The 20,907-nt window shown below is 50.9% G+C and overlaps 1 protein-coding gene across 1 annotated transcript in view; it reads right to left on the bottom strand.

The window, feature by feature from the left end:
* RHCG (Rh family C glycoprotein) overlaps positions 1 to 17,513 on the bottom strand; it is a 26,174-nt gene extending 8,661 nt beyond the window's left edge. The window contains exons 1-3 of the mRNA XM_007113502.3: positions 17,327 to 17,513; positions 6,950 to 7,136; positions 3,830 to 3,980 (exon numbers count right to left, since the gene is read on the bottom strand). Of these exons, the coding sequence (XP_007113564.1) occupies positions 3,830 to 3,980; positions 6,950 to 7,136; positions 17,327 to 17,513 (525 nt within the window). The remainder of the gene's footprint in view (positions 1 to 3,829; positions 3,981 to 6,949; positions 7,137 to 17,326) is intronic.
* Positions 17,514 to 20,907: the final 3,394 nt, after the last annotated feature.

Raw genomic sequence — 20,907 nt, 5'->3', positions numbered from 1 at the left:
GTCCGGAGCCTGTGCTCCGCAACGGGAGAAGCCACAACAGTGAGAGGCCCGCGTACCGCAAAAAAAAAATAAAGAGGGGGATCCATGAACCCACGCTGTAAGCCTGTCAGCAAAATGCCAGGGCATCCTCACCCAACAGATGAGGTTTATGGCCAGATGGGAAACCCAGGCCTGGAGAGGGACTTGCTCAGTCACACAGCCGGAAGAGGTAAAGCCAAGCTAGGACCCAGGGCAGCACCCTATCTAGTCTGTCACCCACTAGTTTCCAGCTTATCTTAATTCCTGGGACCTCGCCGCTGCCCTCTGGGGTCTCCCCTCTCCACATTTCCTCCTACTCACCACTCCTGGCCCAACACCACCCCATCTGGACTGCCATTACCTGTCTCCCCTGCATCCTATCATGCTCCTTGCCCTCCAACCTCCCAGCCAACCTCCCACTGTCCGCCCCATCCCCTCTCCTCTCCCTTGTCCCCCAGAGTCAGAGCAGGCAGATTTGGTGCCCTCCCCATCTGTCCATTCCTGGGCCTCCTGCCCTACCCGACTCAGCCCACTGCACTTCTGGACCTTAAGTCTCAAGTTCCTCCTTTACAAAGTGGGGCAGGTCCTAGTGACTTAGCAGGGCTCTCTCGAGGTTGAAACTAGGCAACTTGTATAAAGCACTTGGCAAGCATGTGGCACTCCACAGGGGTGTATGATTGACTGATTTAGTCTTCCTCCCTGCCCCCAACCTCCGCTCTCTTCATCTTCCTCTTCCTCCCCACTCAGGAAATCCCAACAAGAATCACAGACTTGCTTCTTCGCTTTAGATGGGAAACCCAACCTTGTGTCCAAGGTCACAGAGCTAGCTGTTGAATAGTTGACAGAGCTGAGTTTCCTGACTCCCAGCATGGTGGGTGCCTCTACTAGCTATATGACCTTGGGGGAGCCCCTTACCCTCTCTGAGTCTCAGTCTTCTCATCTGTAACATGGGGGTAATAATTGTGTCTATCTCAGAGATGAGAATTAAATGAGATAACCCATGCGAAGCATTCAGAGCAGGGCCCAGGCAAGGGCAAGTGCTCCTTAACTGTCAGCAGTCATTATTGTGTTTAAACTTGGCTCAAAGAGAGTCCAGAAGACTGTCATGCATTGAAAGAATTTCTGCAGCAGATCAGGGAGGGGTTTTGAGGGCCAAAGGAACCTTCTCTGCTTCTAAATTCATACCAAAGATACTACTTCTCAGCCAATTTCAGATCTCATCTGTTGATCCCACTGTGTACCCCCTCACCTAGCCTCACTTCTTTCTCTCTACCCACCCCAACCAGTCTCCAAGGCCTATTTGTTCACCTTCCTTATAACTCTTGTATCATCCACTTTCTTCTCTTTGTACTAACCCAGTCCCAGTCCCATTATCTCTCACCAGGGTGACTAAAACAGCCTCTTAACTGGATCCTTTGCCTCCAACTGTCCTCTTCACCACAGCCAAAGTGACATTTCCATTACATGTGTCTGACCATGCCACTCTCCTGCCTGAAACCTTCCATAGCTCCTGACTGCCCTCATGATAAAGTGGAGACTCTTTGGGACTTCCCTGGTGGTCCAGTGGTTAAGACTCTGCGCTTCCAATGCAGGGGACTCGGGTTCGATCCCTGGTCAGGGAACTAAGATCCCACATGCCGCATGGTGCAGGCAAAAACAAACAAACAAAAAAATAAAGTTGAGACTCTTTAACACAGCCTCTGAAAGTCTGAAGATCCATGTTCCTCTCCCTACCCCATTTCCTTTGCCTCAAATGCCCTCGCTCATTCCTTTGCCTGGTTATCTCCTACTTGACTTCTAGCTTTGATATCTCTTCCTCCAGGAAGCCTTCCTGACCTGCCAGGTGCTGGTTCAGGCCTTGCTCCCCTCCCTCCAGACCACCTAGCCCTGGAGCTCAATCCTTGTCTCACTGTATGGTCACTGTCTATTTGCTTCTTGGCCCCCTCACTAGACTGTGAGCTCCTTGGCATTGAAACAAGAGTCCTGCTCACCTCTGTGTCCCAGTGCCTGGAGCATTGCCTGACACGCAGTTAGACTCCAAAATTCATTCCCTTGACAAATATTTCTTGAGAACTTATTAGGCATTGGGCCAGGTGCCAGGAATAGAGACGGTCCAGATAAGATAAGGTTTCCCATGCTTATCAGATAAGGATACATGCTATGAAGAAGATAAATTAAGGCAATGAGAGAGAGAGTGACTGGAAAGAGGTAAGGTAGAAGGCAACACGGGGTAGGAGAATCTGGGAGGGCCTCTCTGAATAGGTGAGATTCCAGTTTAGACCACAAAAAAAGGACTGGGGGGGGTTGAGCATTCCAGGTAAAGGGAACAGCAAGTACAAAGGCCCTGAGGTGGGACCAAGCTTGGTGTGTTTGAAGAGCAGACAGCAGGGTATGGCCAGAGCACAGAAAGATGGGGAGAGAGGAGATGATAGGCTTGGAGAAAAGACTGGGACCAGAACATGTAGGGCCTTATAACAAGTTTGGATTTTATTTGAAGTGAAATTTTAAAAACCAGGGTTTTAATCCGGGGAATGGTCTTATATGCATTATTAACAGGTCACCATGGCTGCTGGTGATTAGCCTGAGGTGGTGGGTGGGGCAAGGATGAAGACAGGGAGGGACTTACTTCCCTCGCCGCCATCCAGTGGTTAAAACTCTGCGCCTCCACTGCAGGGGGCGCGGGTTCAATCCCTGGTAGGGGAACTAAGGTCCCACATGCCGCCTGGCACGGCCCCCCAAAAAACAAAAAAGGATGAAGACAGGGAGATGAGTCAGGAGGAAGGGATATGGTGGCTTGGACTAGTCTGGTGGCTGAAAAAAAATGACAAAATGAATGATTGAATGTAGGGTGGTCTGAAAACAAAAACCCTGGAGGTGGGACTTCCCTGGTGGTCCAGTGGTTAAGACTCTGTGCTTCCACTGCAGGGAGCGCGGGTTCGATCCCTGGTTGGGGAACTAAAATCCTGTGTGCACAGCACGGCCGAAAAAAAAAGAAAAGAAAAAGAATGGAAATCATGTGCTCACTATAGTGGAACAAAAAAGATTAGAGTCCTGGATCCCAGATGATACTGAGGAACCACTATACAAGCCCTGATCTCCCTGCTTCTGAGAAATAAACTTTTGTATTAAAAAACAAAAAACAAAAAACCCCAAAAAATCCTGGGGGTTTTCAGGCAGAGTCCAAATATAGAGGAGCTGGGGGCTAAGAAATGGATGGGGTCCCTGAATAATCCCTACACCTGCAAATATACCAAAGAGGTGTCTGAGCAAGAGTCAGTAGCCTAAGGTGCCCCTTACCTGGGCCAGTGAATTGGCCAACCCCAGGGGGCATCATTCCTGCCATAGAGGTCCATGTGAATGGCACCTCTGGAGTTGTGCAACCTGTGAAGCTATACATATCCACCTTGGCCACTCCCCTGGGAACTTTTCTTACTGATGTGCCCCTTCAATACACTGCGCCTTTTTCTTGGCAGAGCAATCTGGGAATATGTGTGTGGAAGAGGATGTGCAGGAACATTCCATTTTTTCCATCTGATATACAGGAAAGAGAAAGAAGAGAGAAAATCAACATGTGAGGAACCACTGCTCTGCCTAGCTGGTGGACTGATGTACCAGGTAGACTATCATTCCTGCCCAATAAATGTCATTACTCCCGCTTTACAGATGAGGAAACTGAGATTCAGAAGGTTAACTGACTTGCCAAGCTTGAATTGAATTCATCTGGCATGTCTCCCCAGCCCTCTCTCTGTCCCCCTCCTCCCCCTCTCCAAGTGTCCCTTCCACCCCCATCCCTGTTCTGACCCCTGCTCACCTCTAGCAGGCTGAGGAGAATGAACTCATTCACTGAGAAGAGGGTCACTTGGAAGAGAGTCATGATGAGGAGCTGGACAGGGCTGACTTTGCCCAGAACTGCCCCAAAGGCGACACAGACAGAGCCCACGCAGAAGTCCGCATTGATGAGGCTGTGGGGAGACAGGTCAGGGGAGGGGCTGAGGCCACAGCAAGAAGTGGCCCTCCAAGACCTGGGGTTGAACCTAGACTTTGGTCACTTGTGGGTTTGGGCTTGCGGTCTAAACTTTCTGAGCCTCAGTTTCATCATCTGTGGTAATGGGCACATAGCATCTTAGAGCTACTCTAAGAATTGAAAGAAATAGCATGTGAAGTATCCAGCACAGCAGTGGCACATACGAGATGCCACACCCTTCCTTTGCGGCCCCATCTCAGGCCCCCACCCCTCCTTGCAGGCAGCTTGCGCTTAAGGCATCCAAGTGGTCTGGCTCCTGTTGTTGAATGTGGCCCATGTTTGGGGCCTTGCCCTGCCCTCCATCTTCTACCTGCCCTTCCAGAACCTCTTCTCACCTGCCTCCTCTTCAGGAAGACTTCCCCAATTCCTCTAACCAGATGTGGTCTCTGCCTCCGAATCCTTATCTCTCACTCTGCACACACCTCTCCTGCTGGCTACCAGGGCCTTGCTTGGGTCTGAGTTATCGTGAACTCCTCCTCACCTTACTTGGGAGAGAGGATATGTGTCCAGGGAAGAGAGAGGGGCCTTCCTGCAGGCAGTAGGGAGCTGGAGGCTGGGTGGAGGGAGGGGGCAGAAAGGCCAACAGAGAGAATGGAGACAGAGGGGCACATAGGCGCTCCTTAAGTCTGGACCCTGAAAGCCCAGCCAGCCAGCAGAGGCAGACATCATGCGGTCAGAGGAGACCCTGTTTCCATCTGTGTGTCCGCTTTGCCTAACCCAGGCCTCCGTGGGCCCTGCCAGCAGCAACACTGTCCTGGATTACAAGGCAGACTCTCAGCGTGGCTCTCCGAGTCATGAGCTTTGTTATTTGGGGATCGTGTAAGGACAGCAGGGGCTACTACTTCCTTAAGGCAGTCACATCCAGGGGAGTGCCCCTCCCCCACGTTCAGGGGTGTGTGTGTGTGTGTGTGTGTGTGTGTGTGTGTGTGTGTGTGTGTATCAGGAGGTGAGAAGTAAGAAGCCAGCTGATTGTAGGGTCAGTGCGTGGAGTGGGGGCAGGGCACTGTTCCTCAGGGTCCCTCCCCAGACAAAGGATGTTCACTGGAATGTATGCTTCCCTATGAGCCTTGTTCACTGTTGAGTCCCCAGGGCCTGGCTGCATGAACGATGACAGTTGCTAAGTGCCAGGCACCTAAATGCCTGCTCAGTACTGCTCAGGCCCTCCTGTACCACACCCGAACCAATGATGGGAAATGGAGGCTTAGAGAGGCCGAGTTATTTGCCCCAATTCCCATAACCGCAGCCAGAAGACCATCTGACAGAGGTGACCACTAGGAAGGAGTGAGAGGGAGAGTACAAAAGCCCACACCTGGGCCATCAGCTCCCGGGAGATGGAGATCTGGATTTCACCTCTTGGGCAGGGCCTGCAGAGGGGAACTACCCTGGAGTGACAGGTAGGATCTGGAGGACTCTGCAGCAGGGACAGGACAGAAGCCAGGAGAAGGGTCCACAGGTCAGGTCTGGGGGCGACATGCTTATCTTAGCCCTGGGCACCAGAGATCAGCTCTGGCTCAGTTGGTGAAAATCATTTCCCAGAAACCCAATTTGCCAAAACTCAAGTTGTCAAGTGACTAACTTGTTAAATAACTGGTTCAAAATACTTAACTCACAAAAGTTTACAATAATTCCCTTTGAACATTTTAAAAAGCTGTATACTTTTGTTTTGCATTTAGCCATAGCTATTTTGCTGTGGTGGCCAATTAAATATATTACAGATATTTTTATGCTTTGGGTCTATGGCTTTGGGAATGAGAATTTCTTGTGTATCTTAAACAGTAGAGTGATATGCATGTCACGGATTTTATATACAAAAAGACTGACTTCTTGGCTCTGAAACATTTTCTATCTAGTCGACTATTTTTCCTGTTTCTCTTAATTCATGGAGTATATTTGGCATATGTTTAAAATTTCAGGCACCTGGCTTATGATACCTTGTTGGTGCCGTATATGGGACAGCAGGGATTTGCACTTTAAACGTGGTTTATACCAATTTGCCTCTAAACCCTTTCTGTGGACTTGGTTTTCTGATTTTGTCCCATGCAACACAAATTGCTATAGGTTTCATAAGTTGCCATGGCCTAGAGAGTTTGATAAATGAGTCATTCAGTGAGGTGACTGCTTGGCAACTTGGTTTTTGGCAAGTTGGTAAATTTATTGTATAACCTGGTGGTGGTGTTGGGGGGAGGGACACACTGAGGCTCCTAGGAGGTCTCCTCAGACAGAGGACTGAGTTACCTGATGGGAGGGGGTGGTGGTATTCACCAGACCAAGAGATTATCACAGAGAAAAGTGATGAGGATAGAGGTGAGAAGACATGGGGATAAGATGCCCCCTGGAGGCTGAGGCAGGGAGGGGCTTCAGTCCTAGGTCTCCACACCTGCCTCACAGCTCTTTCCTATGCCTGTTCCGTGGGTGGGGATACGGGCAAGTCAGGGAGAGGGCAAGGCAGGGAGAAGCACTCCATTCCGTCCACAATGAACCTTAGGAGGCTGGTTCAGGCAGCCCCACACTCCTTCCCCTCCTCTGCCACCCGCAACACCGCCCCCTCCATGGGTTCCATGGGCTGAGGTCTCTCAGGGCAATTTTGATGCTTGATGTGTCAAAGGGGAGGGTCTGGCTCTGGTCCCTGGAGAGAAGAAGCCTGGCCTTGTGTCCCTGCAGCCTGCGTCTTAGGAGGAGGGAAACCCTCCAACAGCACTTGGACACCATTAGAACTCCCACCTTGGGGACTCGTTAATCAGGAAGTGAGTGAGTGAGTGAGTGTGGTGTATGTCGCAGGGCCCCGGGTACCCTGGTTGGACGATGAGGAGCCAGCTCACAGCCCCAAGCCCCGGGCTCCGCCCCGGACCCTCCCCTCACCCGGGGCCCCGCCCACTGTGCCCGCCCCACAGCCCGCGCCGCGCTTACTTCTCCACGCCCAAAAGAATGTAGCGTCCGTCAAAGGAGTGGAACCAGCCCTGCATGAGCAGCGCCCACTGGATGCCGAAGGCGGCCAGCAGGAAGTTGAAGCCCACGGCGCTGTAGCCGTAGCGCTGCAGGAAGGTCATGAGGAAGCCGAAGCCCACGAAGATCATCACGTGCACGTCCTGGAAGCCTGCGGGGAAAGCGCAGCCGAGGGTCTTGGCGGCCTGGCGAAGACCCGCCATAGCCCTGGGTCTGGGCCAGCTCCGCGGGACACAGAGCCTGTGTCTTCCCTGCCACTGGCCGGGCCGGGCCGCCCCCCAAGCCGGGTCCCGCCATGCCCGCATCTGGATCCTGAGGCTAGGCACAGTAATGAATGGCTCTACTGCAAGTAGAGGAGCCACTACTACCACCATCAAGTCATAAGATACAAACTACTATGTATAAAACAGATAAACAAGGTCCTACTGTATAGCAAAGGGAACTATATTCAATAGCCTGTAATAAACCGTAAAGGAAAGAATATGAAAAAGGATGGACTTCCCTGGTGGTGCAGTGGTTAAGAATCCGCCTGCCAATGCAGGGGACATGGGTTCAGTCCCTGATCCAGGAAGATCCCACATGCTTGTGGCAACTAAGCCTGTGAGCCACAAGTACTGAGCCTGCACGCCACAACTATTGAGCCCACGTGGTGCAACTATTGAAGCCCATGTGCCTAGAGCCCGTGCTCTGCACCACCACAATGAGAAGCCCAAGCACCGCAACGAAGAGTAGCCCCCATTCTACACAACTAGAGAAAGCCTGAGCGCAGCAACGAAAACCCAATGCAGCCATAAATAAATTTATTTTAAAAAAATTTATTTAAAAAAAAGAAAAATATATTTATATGTATGTATAACTGAATCACTTTGCGGTACACCAGAAACTAACATAACATTGTAAATCGACTATACTTCAATTAAAAAAAAAAAAGACCTTCTGGAGTGGACTGGGCTAGGGGAACAGAGGTGGGCCCCCCTACTTTAGACCACTTAGACCACTGGGTTTTAAGGACAAGAAATGCCTGAGCCCCCCCTCGGGAGATGACAGCTCCCCCTCACCACTCTCACCAAGGGTGGGTGTGGGCAGCTAGGCATTTGAAACTGGGGCCAGGCTGTTGATTACACCCAGGGTCTAGGGCCTTGCCCCCTCAACTCCATTCTTTTACTATGGAGAAGTTAGTCTTATCTAGCCTAGGAGTCCCTTGACTGACCATGCACATCGGTTGATCACCCCCAGAAACATCGCCACATCCCACCCCCACTCCCAGCAAGCACACCTTCCAGCATCACTGAGACCTGAATTAGATGTCAATGGAAAGTCACTTAACATACTTGGTTCTCAGCACCTTCTGCAATGCTTACTCACAGATGTTGCAGAGATTAAATGCAGATGTGTATGTAAAGCACCTAGCACAGTGTCTATCCCATAACAGATGCTCCAAATGGGCATGTCATTATTTATTGCTACTTGATTATCATTTATTGTTACTTAGGTATAGTCTAATTCTCAGTTCTGACCCAACCCTTCTACCAATTCACAGTGTGGCCTCAACAAGCTACTTCCAGGACTTCCCTGGCGGTCCAGTGGTTAAGACTTTGTGCTTCCACTGCAGGGGGCATGGATTCGATCCCTGGTCAGGGAACTAAGATCCCGCATGGTGCGGCAAAAAAGAAAGAAAGGAAGGAAGGAATAAAGGAAGGGAGAAAGAAAGAAAAGACAAGCCACTTCCCCTCTCAGAGCCTCAGTTTTCTCAATGATAAAACTAAAGGGATGGATTAGAATGATCTCAGGTGTCCTCCTAGGGCTAACATTGCATGGTTCTAGATTCCCAGAAAATAACAGAAGGCAAAGAGCTTTGAGAAGCAAAGACAGCTACAAAAGTATAAGGCACTAAAAGGAACTACCACAGGTGTCACAGGACACAGGGGCCAGATGGAAGGGCTCTCATTGGCCAATTCTGGGACAATTTGAGCACCAAAATAATTAGGTTACCACAACAAATTAAAACCATAAAAAAATAGGAACTCAGAATAGGTAAATAAATAAATGAGACAGCAGGGATGGCTCTTGCTTACAACAGAATGCTGACAGCCTGACAGTTAGATCTGGAATGAGCGCTGAAGTTGGAAAATCATAATTTTCACAGCAAAGATTCCATCAGTAGATGCTGAAATCCAGGGACAAATTTTTATGAAGAGCAGGACATTTGCCTTGTCTTAAAAGAGTCTCGGGCTTCCCTGGTGGTGCAGTGGTTGAGAGTCCGCCTGCCGATGCAGGGGACACAGGTTCGTGCCCCGGTCTGGGAAGATCCCACATGCCGCGGAGCGGCTGGGCCCGTGAGCCATGGCCGCTGAGCCTGTGCATCCGGAGCCTGTGCTCCGCAACGGGAGAGGCCACAACAGTGAGAGGCCCACGTACTGGAAAAAAAAAAAAAAAAAAAAAAAAAAGAGTCTCCCTATGGACTGTTTATGAGTTGCAAGGTAGGGGAAAAATCACCCAGTGATTATACGGCAGAGAAATTGGGCAACATCTTGACTGGGTGATCAAAATGAACATCACCAGTGAGGGACAGATGGACAATGTGCACCTTCAGGAAGATACTCTGAAAAGGACATATCACCTATGTGGTGCTCTGGCTGAGAATGCATAATCCCAATCTAACCATGAGGATACATCAGACAAAAAATGAGGAACATGCTATTAGAAAGGGGTGAGGCTGTATTCTTGAAAAAAATCAATATCGTAAAAGATAAAGGCTGGCCATTTTGAGCATCTATTATGGGACAGACCCTGTGCTAGGTGCTTTACATGCACAGGAATGGTGCGGATTAAAGAGGCTAAAGAGAGAGAGGGAAGGGTAAGCTGGGACGAGGTGAGAGAGTAGCATTGCCATATATACACTACCAAATGTAAAATAGATAGCTAGTGGGAAGCAGCTGCATAGCATAGGGAGATCAGCTCGGTGTTCTGATACCACCTAGAGGGGTGGGATAGGGAGAGTGGTAGGGAAACGCAAGAGGGAGGGGATATGGGGATATATGTGTATATATAGCTGATTCACTTTGTTATACAGCAGAAACTAACACAACATTGTAAAGCAATTATACTCCAATAAAGATGTTTTTAAAAAAAAGAGGCTAAAGAGACATTTCAAATAAATTCAACACCTAAAACTAGACTGGATCCTGGACTTGGCTGGGGTGGGGGGTGGGTGCGCATGCAGGGGAGTGCTACAAAGGTTGTTACTGCGCCAACTGACAAAATTATATAGGGACAGTATATTAAAGTACTGTGCAATGTAAATTTATGAAATTGATTACTGTGGTTATGGAAGAGAATACCTCTATTCTTAGGAAACATTGTGGAGTAATTAAGGCTACAAGACCATGATGTGTATAACTGACTCTCAAGTAGTTAAGGGAAAAAGTAAGTGTGTGTATGTGCTTGGGTTTATGTGGGAAAAGAGAGAGAGAGGGAGAAGAGCAGATAGCTTAATCGGAGTTAAAGAGTATACAGTGTTCTTTGTACTATTTTTGTCTTAGCAACTTTTTGTAAATTTGGAATGATTTCCAAATTAAAACTTTTTTGAATAAAAGTGAACTGCAGGGCTTCCCTGGTGGCGCAGTGGTTGAGAGTCCGCCTGCCGATGCAGGGGACACAGGTTCGTGCCCCGGTCCGGGAAGATCCCACATGCCGCGGAGCGGCTGGGCCCGTGAGCCATGGCCGCTGCGCCTGCGCGTCCGGAGCCTGTGCTCCGCAACCGGAGAGGCCACAACAGTGAGAGGCCCGCATACCGCAAAAAAAAAAAAAAAAAAAAAAAAAAGTGAACTGCAGGGCCCACCAGACCTGGCCTACCCGCCTGCCTCCTCATTCTTCCTTTCCTCAGTCCTCCCCGCCCTCCTGTGCCCCGGGGTCACTGGCCTCCCTTGTGCTCCGTCCCACTCCGGGTCTTTGCCCGTGGCGGTCCCTCCACCTGGGATGCTGCTCCCACAGAATGGCCAGCAACTTCTCTTCCTGCAGATCTTGGCAAAATGTCACCTTATCACAGAGGCCTTCCTGACCCCTGAGTTTAAACTTGGTTCTTTCCCTCACAGCACCCTCTTCTTTCTTTTCTAGTTCTTATTACAATTTGTAGTTAGGTTTGTTTGTCTAGCCCACCAGACTATAAAGCTCCAAGAAGGCAAGGCCAAGCCTGTTTTGGTCACTCTGGTATTCTCCATTGTCTATGAGAGTGCCCAGGTAGATGCCCCATAAATATCCAGGAATGAATGAATGAATGAATGAATGGGTACTGTCATGATCTCAGCAGCACCCAGATATGCCAGCCTAGGGCCCAGGTGGGATTTCACCATCAGGGGAGACTGCAGGCCTTCTACCGTCTAAAGTCTCCTACCCACTGGGTGGATAGGCCCTGGTGCCCACAGCAACCTGGCAACGCTTATGCTTGCCAGCCCCCATTTGCCCTCATCTGTCTCCCCTGCAGGCTTCCCTGAGGCCCAGGCCACAGCCATAGACCCCTTGGCTAGCAACCACCAGGACGAGGCTGAGAGAGGCACATTGCTGGGTAAGGGTTGAGGGCATAGCAGATGATGCAAGAGAGCTGTGGGTGTCGCCCCAGCATGGTGCTCTGAGTTTTGCGCTTCTTGCGCAGACCTACACAAACAAACAGCAGCTCAGCTTAGGTTCACAATGTGTGCAGCTGATTTCATGTATTATCGTGTTTCATGGTTTATCACGTTTCTAACTGTTGTGGAGGAAGCTGAGCTAATGTATGTGAAGCACCATACACGGTGTTATGGTTATTCTTGGGAAGAACTGATGGGTGACAGACTGGAAAGAGAGGGAGAAGACACATTCAGACCACAATTACGAAAGCAGGGAGGGGACGTGGCAGGAGGGCAGAGCTGTGGGTAAACACAGGGAAGGAGGAGGAGGTTGCCAGGGTGGGAGGGAGGTGCTGGGACTAGTGCTGGCTGTGGGAGTCTGAGATGACCCCGGGGGTGGTGGGTGGCGGTGAGTGTCGGGCAGGGTAGTGTGGGAGGAATGGATCCTGGCCTTGGGGCTTGGAGCTGGGGTCTGAGATCAGGCAGACCTGCAGACAGAGCTGGCAGCTGGAATGTGGGAATGGGGAGCGGGAGACAGAAGCCAAGGATCTGCTAGCTTGCCTTGAAGCTAGCAGACCAGACAGGGAAGCTGCTGGCAAGGAGGTGGCAGGAACCCCTGGAAAAAGGTAGCATCACAGAAGGTGGGGGCCATTCAAGGAGCGGGGTGTCAGCTGTTTGGTGGCAGAGGAAGCATGCGGGCAGGGGCAGGGCTGAAGAGCACTGGAGGCGGCCTTCCTGGGGGGTAATGTGCAGTTTCAGGGCTGCCGTCGTTCTCCCTGTGGAGCAGGAGAAGAGGCCTCAGCTTCCCAGGGCTTCTCCCTAACTGTCCCCACCTGGCCAGTTCTCTGTCCTTCTCTGTGACTCCCTGGCTGTCCTGACCTCTGTCTCTGACCCTCTCTGCAGGTGTCTCTTTCTCCTCCCCCCACCTCAGGCACACAGATGCCAGCTTCTCTCTCCTTGGGCACCTTCCCTATTCATTCTCTTGCTCATCTCTCTTTATCTCCCAAAGTCCTCACTAGAAGTACCACTTTATTAATTTATATTTCATAAAGTTTGGTGCTACTGAAAATGCTTTTAATAATAATGGTCTGGGGACTTCCCTGGAGGTCCAGTGGTTAAGACTTTGCCTTCCAATGCAGGGGGTGTGGGTTCGATCCCTGGTTGGGGAGCTAAGATCCCACATGCCTTGTGGCCAAAAAACCAAAACATAAAACGGAAGCAATATTGTAACAAATTCAATAAAGACTTTAAAAATGGTCCACATCAAAATAAACAAAAAATTCTTAAAAAAAAATAGTGTGAAGGTCCAGAGTGCATGAACTTCAGCAGGGACACACCTCTCTGATCTGCAGTTTCTTTTTCTGTAAAATGGGGGATAGTAACAGAGCTCAGAGGTGTGTGGTGCACATTTAATTGGTCATCCAATCAAAGCCCTGGGCATAGGCCTGGCCCTTTAGCCGTTGTACAATCATATTAGCTACTGTCATACTTCTCTTTTTCTCTTTCAAGTCTGACTAGGTGCTTTGCATCGGGTTGGCGACTTGCTGGAGGACAGTGTAAGTTGATAAGACACCTCCCCTCTTTCCCCTCCTTCCCCAGCCTGGAGTGACTCAAGCAGCCCAGCCCAGAACCTGCTCTCCACTGGGACATCCCTGATAGGGCGAGCCTGGCACCTGGCGTCCAGCTCTGAGAGCTGCCACAAGGGGGCACCAGTACACAGCTGTTCTGCACCCGCTTCCTTGCTCACTCTTCCCTCCCAGGATGGGTCCCTAATGAAGCTGGCCTGAAGCTAGCCAAGTCTCAAAAATCTCTGAAGCCTGAGGACAAAGCTTCCCATGCTGATGGGCTATGGCAGCTCTCCCTCCTCTGCTGCCTCAGCACAGCAGGAGTGGTGCCCTGCAGCAGCCTGGGTACCAGCCCTTCCCATGTTCTATAGGCCAGCCCAGCCTAACCTGTTGCCTTTGAAACCTACTGGCCAGCCCCTCAATTCCCTAAGGCTCTGTGTCCACCTCTCCCATGCCTCAGAGCAGACCACAGAACCACCCCATCACTGAAAAATCTCCTGGGGAGGTGGCCAGGGAGTAGCAATGCGGCAGAGACTGGGGGAAGCTGGTTGGCTGTGCAGTGGGAGGGCTTGGCCTCGTCCCTGCCTGTGCCACTGACCAGCTGGGCAAGTCTCTAACCTCCATCACCGGCACCATAAAATAGAAACAAATACACTCCCTGCCTGACAGAGCATGCAAAAAGCACTTGTAAGTGGGGAGAGCACAAAGGAATTTAAATGCTATAATAGTTCAAACTAATATTGGAAGAGACATTCCTCCGCCACATCTCTAAAGCGATGCTGAGCCTGCACTTAAACATCTTCAGCAACAGAGCACTCACTACCTTCTGAGTAAGCTCGATACCTGCATTTACTGTCCTCTGGTTTCATGCCATGAGACGTGCCCTCCCAGCCACCCATCATCTTCAATCTTCCAGGAGAGCCTGTGCATTAAATAACATTCCCACTTCACAGATGAGCATATTGAGGCTCAGCATGGTTAAGGAGGTGGCTTACTCCATTTAGTGATGGACCCAGATCTGTTTAATTCCAAAGTCAACCAGCAGGATACACTGCCCTCTGCTTGTGGGAACATTGGTCTTTTATTAAATGGAGTTGAATCTGAGGTTCAGGTTCCCAGGAGCACAGGTCAAGCCTTGTTGCCTCGGTTTCATGAAACAGTCCTTCAGGTTTGAAACTGTGGCATCCTCTACCTTGGGTGATCTCCCTTCTCCCTTAGTTTTCCCAGGAGGCTTCAAGAGCCGAGGCTCTGATGGCTCCTCCTCAGGCCAACCTCCCCCAGACACTGCCTGGAGACCCTCAGGCCCCAGAGCACCAGCCCAGGAGGAAGTTCGTGTTCAGCAGCCCGTGCCTGCAGCACGGCCTCTGAGGCCGCTGCCAGGGCAGGTCCCCAGCTGGTTCTGTGCCTGCCGCCAAGGGGCCCACGCTTGGGGAGTTGTCCTCAGACACTCCCGGGCCCCAGCCTGAGCCAGCTGGAGCGGTACTCCTCTGGAAACCGAGACGCCCAGTGGACTCCACTAATCCCTTGGGCAGGAACGAGACCCACACAGGTGTTGACAGCCTGGAGCCAAGAATCCTGAGAGTACCACAAGGGCTGCCCTCACTCCCCGCCCCTGGGGATTGCCTTGAGGCCCAGGAATCCAGGCACGGGGCCCCACCTGGGCTCCAACTCCTAACCATGGCCACCGGCCACTGTGAGCAAGTGGGGCAGGAAGAGAGGGGAAAGGTGAGACTAGGGGGAGGAGAGCAGTCCAGGAGGGTGGGCTCAGGTCCCCGGAGCTCCTACTCTGGCTCACGAGTTTCCTAGTTGAGTGACTTTTGCAAGATACTTCCCCTCTCTGGCCTTGGTCTCCTCATCTGTAAAATGGGAGTCATAACATTGCCTTCCTCATCCAGTGGCGGTGATGACTTATGGAGAGATTGCATGTTCGGTTTGAGTTGCCGCCACTACTTCCTGCCCTTGCCGAGGAATCCTGAGGTCGAGATTCTCTCCCTACACTCCTCTCCTCTCTGTCACTTCCTGCTCAGATGACAAAGAGCGCCCCGGCCCTCACAGAGGCCGTGGCAGGAGAAACTCAAGGCCCTCATTGATGGCTGGGACTACCTCACCCTGCTTAGCGACCTCCCTCCCAGTCTTTTCACAAACTTGAGCCGCTCAGCCCACACCCCCGCATGCTCTTTCCATGGACCCCTTAACTGCCCTGCTTTCCCCTCCTCACCAGCCCACTGCTCTACAGGAAGCTGTCACAGATCTCTTCTGCATACAGAACTTGACCCCCTCACTGAGGCCTGGGGTGTCGGGGTGTACCTCTCTGACCAGAGTGGCCATAAGCCCTGGTTTGCTGAGACAGTCATGGTTTATGCCTGTGTCCTGGCAAATTACTACTAGCACAAATTTCCTACCTCTTCACTCTCCAAAGTGTCATTTGGTTGATAAATTATATGGCCACCCTATAGATAAGTGATCACTGAGTGAATAAAGTGAATAAATGCAAGGAAGTGGGTGGGTGTGGAGAGTGGGGATAGGAGTTGGGGAGATGTGAGGATTGTACCCCCTGCTGGCGTGGTTCTGTAGCTCCTGTTAGAGGGTCTTGAGACCTTCCACCGTGCAGACACATGGAGGACCTATAAACGCCCATGGGAGGCCTTGCCCCTGATGCTTTACCAAGGGGCTGGCTCTGTGGCCAACAGAGAAGCAAGAGCTGGAGGGAAGGAGTGAAACAGGCAAAGGAGGGTCTCAAGCTTGCCTGCCTCACCATTTGCTGGGTCAGTCCCCCACCAAGAAGCATAAAAGTGGGCAATGTGAAAGGTGGATTTGGAGTCTAAATTCCAAGGCTACAGCTGTCAAGATCTCTTAAATCATGGCCCTGAGTGGAGCCCAGTAGAGGCTGTGGTGTCACCAACGCTGGGCACCCTCTTCTCTCACCTCCCTTCTTTTAGGCACCATATTTCTGTTAACGAAGCCTGTGATTTTGCTGGCTTTGGGGGAGGCACTTAATGTGGCTGGCTCCCACGGGGCCTACGGTCTCCTCCACCTCTACTTCTTTTCATGCAGGCTGCCATCCTGAATGTGTGTACTTATTTAACTGGATCTGAGTACAATGGGTAGAATCCCGTTACTGAGGGTGTACAAGCCATGCAGGGAAGACCAGTTTGTATAGGTGACTGTTCCAAAACCAACAGTTCATGACTATGTGAGCACCAACAGTTAGAAAGATTGTCTTTGGCTGCTGTTAGATGGTGTGGAAAACTAGAAAGCACAAGGGTATGAAGAGTCCTGGGCTGGGAGTCTGGAGGTTGGGCCGACCCGAGTAACCTTGGGCCAGTTCTTCTAACTCCTGAATCCTAGGGCCTCTGTGTTTAGTGCTTTTCTAGTAATTGCTCCATTATGAAGTGAGGATTCCATGCCCAGCACCACGCCAGAACTTGATGTGCAAGGTCTCAACCCACTCCTGGGAGGTAGGATCTATTATTATCCTCACTGGACAGATGAGGAAATTAAGTTTCTGCATTGTTGACATTTGCCAAAGGCCACCCACCTGGTTAATGGCAGAGCCATGATAGAGGTGAATTCTGGTGCTTCCAAGGCCATGCTCTTAACCACAGCACCACAGACGCGAGAGAATTCGGGGCCGCTCTTTCTCCCTCTCCAAGCCAAAAGATGGTAGGTGCCGCGGTCCCCCACACCTCTCCCAGCAGCAGGGCTGGTAGGCCAATGAGCCACCCCCGCAGCCCTTGACACTGGAACTACCCCCTTAACGTGGAGAGCATGGGCACAGCTGGATGAGGGAACCAGAGTCACCCACTGGTTGGTGACCAAGATGAGACTCAGGTCTTTGGAAGACATCAAGAAGGGCTCTCTGACAGGGAGGTTGGAGGTCTCTGGCGGCACCTGGAAGGAGTGAGCTCTCCCCGGTGAGTTTTCAGGGGGTGAAAGGAATTTGTGCACATCGGGCCACTTCCCAAGCTTGATCTCCAGACACTGGGAAGTCCCCCTGGTGGGGAGCCTAAGAGGGGCGGGGCAGGGGGCTGTGGGCAGCATTTCCTCCTCCGGCTCCCGCGGCCCGACGTTCCTCAGCAGCCGGCTGCGGAGGTGAGGCCAGGCAGGGCCCTCTGCCCTGTGGGGACAGCTCGGATGTGCCGCAGCTGGGCCTGCAAGGTGGTGGGACTTACTCGGGTAGCGATAGTAGAATTCGTTGTCCAAGTCGCTGGAAATGTTCCTGGACATCCTCTCCTCGATCCAGTGGGCGTCGGCATCCGGGTCGTAGCGCACGAACACGCCGAAGAGGACCACCAGGGCCACCTGCAGGAGCAGGCAGATGACCGGCAGCCGCCAGCGGAGATTGGTGTTCCAGGCCATGCTGCAGGGGGCGCCTGGCCGGGAAGGGCAACAGGCAGTTCGCACGGTCGGAGGCGGGAGAGGCTTTTAAGACTTGGGCAGGGGCGGGGCGGCCGCGTCCGGTTGCGGAACAGCTGATCCGGGGGCCGCCCGCGCGCTCGCCCAACCGGCTAGGGGACCCGCGGCCGGCGGCTCGCCCTCCGCCCAAGGGCCCCCGCTCTGGGGTGGCGGTAGCAGGGACCGAGAGGCCAGAGGGCAGGGATTAAGGCGCCCAGCCTCTGTGGATCCCATAGATACGGAGCAGCACTGCCTTTCCTCTTCTGTTCCGGTGAACAGAGAAAGAAAAAGCCGATCATTTGCCTCCCACCGAGATAAAAACGAAGGCATTCCCGGGCATAAATCATCATCATCATTATCATCTTCTTCATCTTCATCTTCATCTTCATCTTCTTCATCGTCGTGCCTTTCTTTTCCTGATTACAAAATTCACACAGGGTACGTGAAAAACCAGGAAAGTTCAAGAAACTGTCACAGACCAGGGAAGCCTGAAGAGACATGACAAATCAATGTGATGTGGTACCCAGAATTGTATCCTGGAAGAGAAAGAGGATGTTAATGGGAAAACTGGAGAAACCCAAATAAAGTCTGAAGTTTAGTTACTAGTGTTGTACCCACGTTGGTTTCTTAGTTGCGACAAGCGTACCCTGGTTATGCAAGTTAGGAGAGACTGGGTGAGGGGTACAGGGGAACTCTCTGTACTATCTTTGCAAATTTCCTGTAAATTAACATTATTCCCAAAGAAAAGGGCATTAAGAAAAAATATAGATAAAAGATTGTAGGAACAGTTTAAGAGCTTTTCACAAGTTCATTTAACTATGATCAGGAATTATCTATTGATTACTATAAGTGATCTTGATATGAGTCAAGATAGAATTTAACCTTGGAATTTAAGTTAAATCTTTGCTTAGTCCGTATTTTGTCAAAATAAATTTGATTTTCTAATTTTTCTTTTTTTAAAATATTGCTTTCCCTTTATTTATTTTTTTCACACACACGTACACTGTATTTTATTTTTACAAGAGATAAATAAACTGACACCAAGCATTGTAAATGGATGACCACAACAAAAGCAACAATGAAAAAAAAAAAAAGCAACAATGATTGCAATTACCAAACAGGAAACACACTCATACTATGTCATAATATTGACATTCAGTCCAGTAATCCTCCACTGTAACAGCTCCTTTACTTTGCAGTGAAAATTGATTTATATATTTTTTGCCTCTGAGTCCTTGTGGGATTTTTTTTTTATTCAAACAGAAAGTCACAAAAATTATAATCATCCTCATCAGTTCACTCAGTCCCATGTAATTAGTTTTTTTATCTTGATCTTTTGTTAGCACTTTTATGAATTCATCAGTTAAAAAGAAAGAAAGAAAGGAAGAGAGGGAGGGAGGGAGGGAGGAAGGAAGGAAGGAAGGAAGGAAGGAAGAGGATTCTTCTGCTGCCTTTAGTCCCAGCTCGCCCCTGAACTTGGGGAACATGACCTCCTCAGTAGCATTTTGATGCTATTGCACTTTACTGAATGTCCCAGGGCAGCTGTCCTCTTCACTGGCTGCCCTTGGTCTTAGTGGTGAACTGAGCTCTGTTTTTCCCTGCAGTGGCTAGCAGTTTCATTTCTGGTGCCCCTGGGGGGAAATGGCCACTGCTCCAAAAGCCTAGGGAAAATACCTCCTCCCAGAATATCTTCTCTCCAGCTAACATAAGGCCAGGCCAGCAGGCTGCCCCATCTCAGGCAAGGGCCAGACTCTCTGCAGAGCGCCTGTCCTCCCAGGGTGATGGCAGGAGGATGGGAGCTCCCTCCCTGGGCCATTCATCCACTTTCTCCTCTCCTCGATCTACAATTCATTCATTCATTCATTCATTCACTCTTTCTTTGTAGCGCTGGCCTCACATCACCTGCTTATTTATCTGTCTGTGGTCTGTCCCCCTACATTCAGTCCCCAAGGGCAAGGGCCCCTAGAAGAGATTCTAGCTCAAGGTAGTTGCTTGTTAATGATTTTTCGAGTGAATGAATGCATGAATAGATGAACTCTCATTTTATTTAGTTAATCAAAACATGTACTGAGCACCTACTGCATACACAATGCAGGATCAGGCCCAAATAGCTGCACAAAGATGCACCCCTCCCGCCCCCCCCCCCCAGTTTAGTACTATACAAGAGGAGGCACAAGTAATTTGCCCCAGTGGTTAAAGCAGAATTAAGCACTTTCCTATGCAGTTGAGAAGAGCTTGGTGGGCACCAAGGTGATCAAGGTGGGCTTCATGGAAGAGGTGAACTGATCTGGGATTTGTAGAGCAGTTAAGAGGTAGACCTTTCCCCTCTGCCCTCTGGCTTCCCTTGACTCACCCACATCCCACCAGTTGATTCCAGGCCACCTCCCTGTCCCGGCCCAGTATTTCCTCTTGCCACCAGCAGGCTGGGATTCTAGGCTTCTCCTCTGAGACCAGGGTTCAAGAAACAGGCTGCTCAGGTCTGTTGGGCCAGGCAGGGGTTTACTACAGGAGCCAGCCACTTCCTCCTAAAACGTGAGTGCCTTGACAAGTAGGGAGGATGAGTGGGGATTGCCGGGACAGGATGGTTTCCTCCCAGCCAAAGAGGGGCAGGGCATGGCAGCCACGTCGGCAGGCAGGAGGCGGGTTGTGGTTTGGAGGCAAAGGTGATTCTGAACTGCCCTGGGAAGCAGTTCTGGCCACACCCCATTCCCTTCATCTCCTGAGAGCCACAGAGAGTGTCACCTCCCCATGTTCATGGGGCGGTCTCCAATGTGGCTGGCCTCTTCTTGGAGAGTCCAGTGAGCGGCAGCCCCCTGGGCCAGCTGAGAGTGGCCAGAGACAGGCCAGGCCCTGATCATCACTTGCAGGGCCTAGGAAGGTCACCCCTTCCAGTGCCTCAGTGTCCCCACTTGTAACGCGGAGACAAACACAGCTGCTTTGAGGAATCCCAATGGATCACTGCTGTGGCCTCAGGGTTCCTGGCCAGGCCTGAATTCCAGACAGTGAGTGACAAAGGGGGGGCTCTTGCGCAGGGATCATCCCCTCTACACCCACACAGGGCAGAGTTCTCTCTGCAGCCCAGATGGAAATGCTGTCCTTCAGACTTAAAAAGTCCCTGAGACCTTAGACAGTCAGGTCTCTAGGAATTCACCGTTAACAAATAGAGTACAGTCAGTAATCAGTGGTATGGCCAAACTAGAGTGCCCCTCCACCGCAGCTGACCTGGACGCCCTGGCTTCCCCCAAGCCAGCCACTGTGTGCTGTGTGTTATTTTGCCAGCTGCTGCATTAGCCTTTAAAAGTATTTGGAGACTTAAGATGAACTACATTTCTTGCAAAGTATATTCCTCTCCGTATCA

Source organism: Physeter macrocephalus, chromosome 11 (genome assembly GCF_002837175.3).
Source record: "Physeter macrocephalus isolate SW-GA chromosome 11, ASM283717v5, whole genome shotgun sequence".
Taxonomy (NCBI): Eukaryota; Metazoa; Chordata; class Mammalia; order Artiodactyla; family Physeteridae; genus Physeter; species Physeter macrocephalus.
This window is presented reverse-complemented; position numbering and strand designations above follow the sequence as displayed.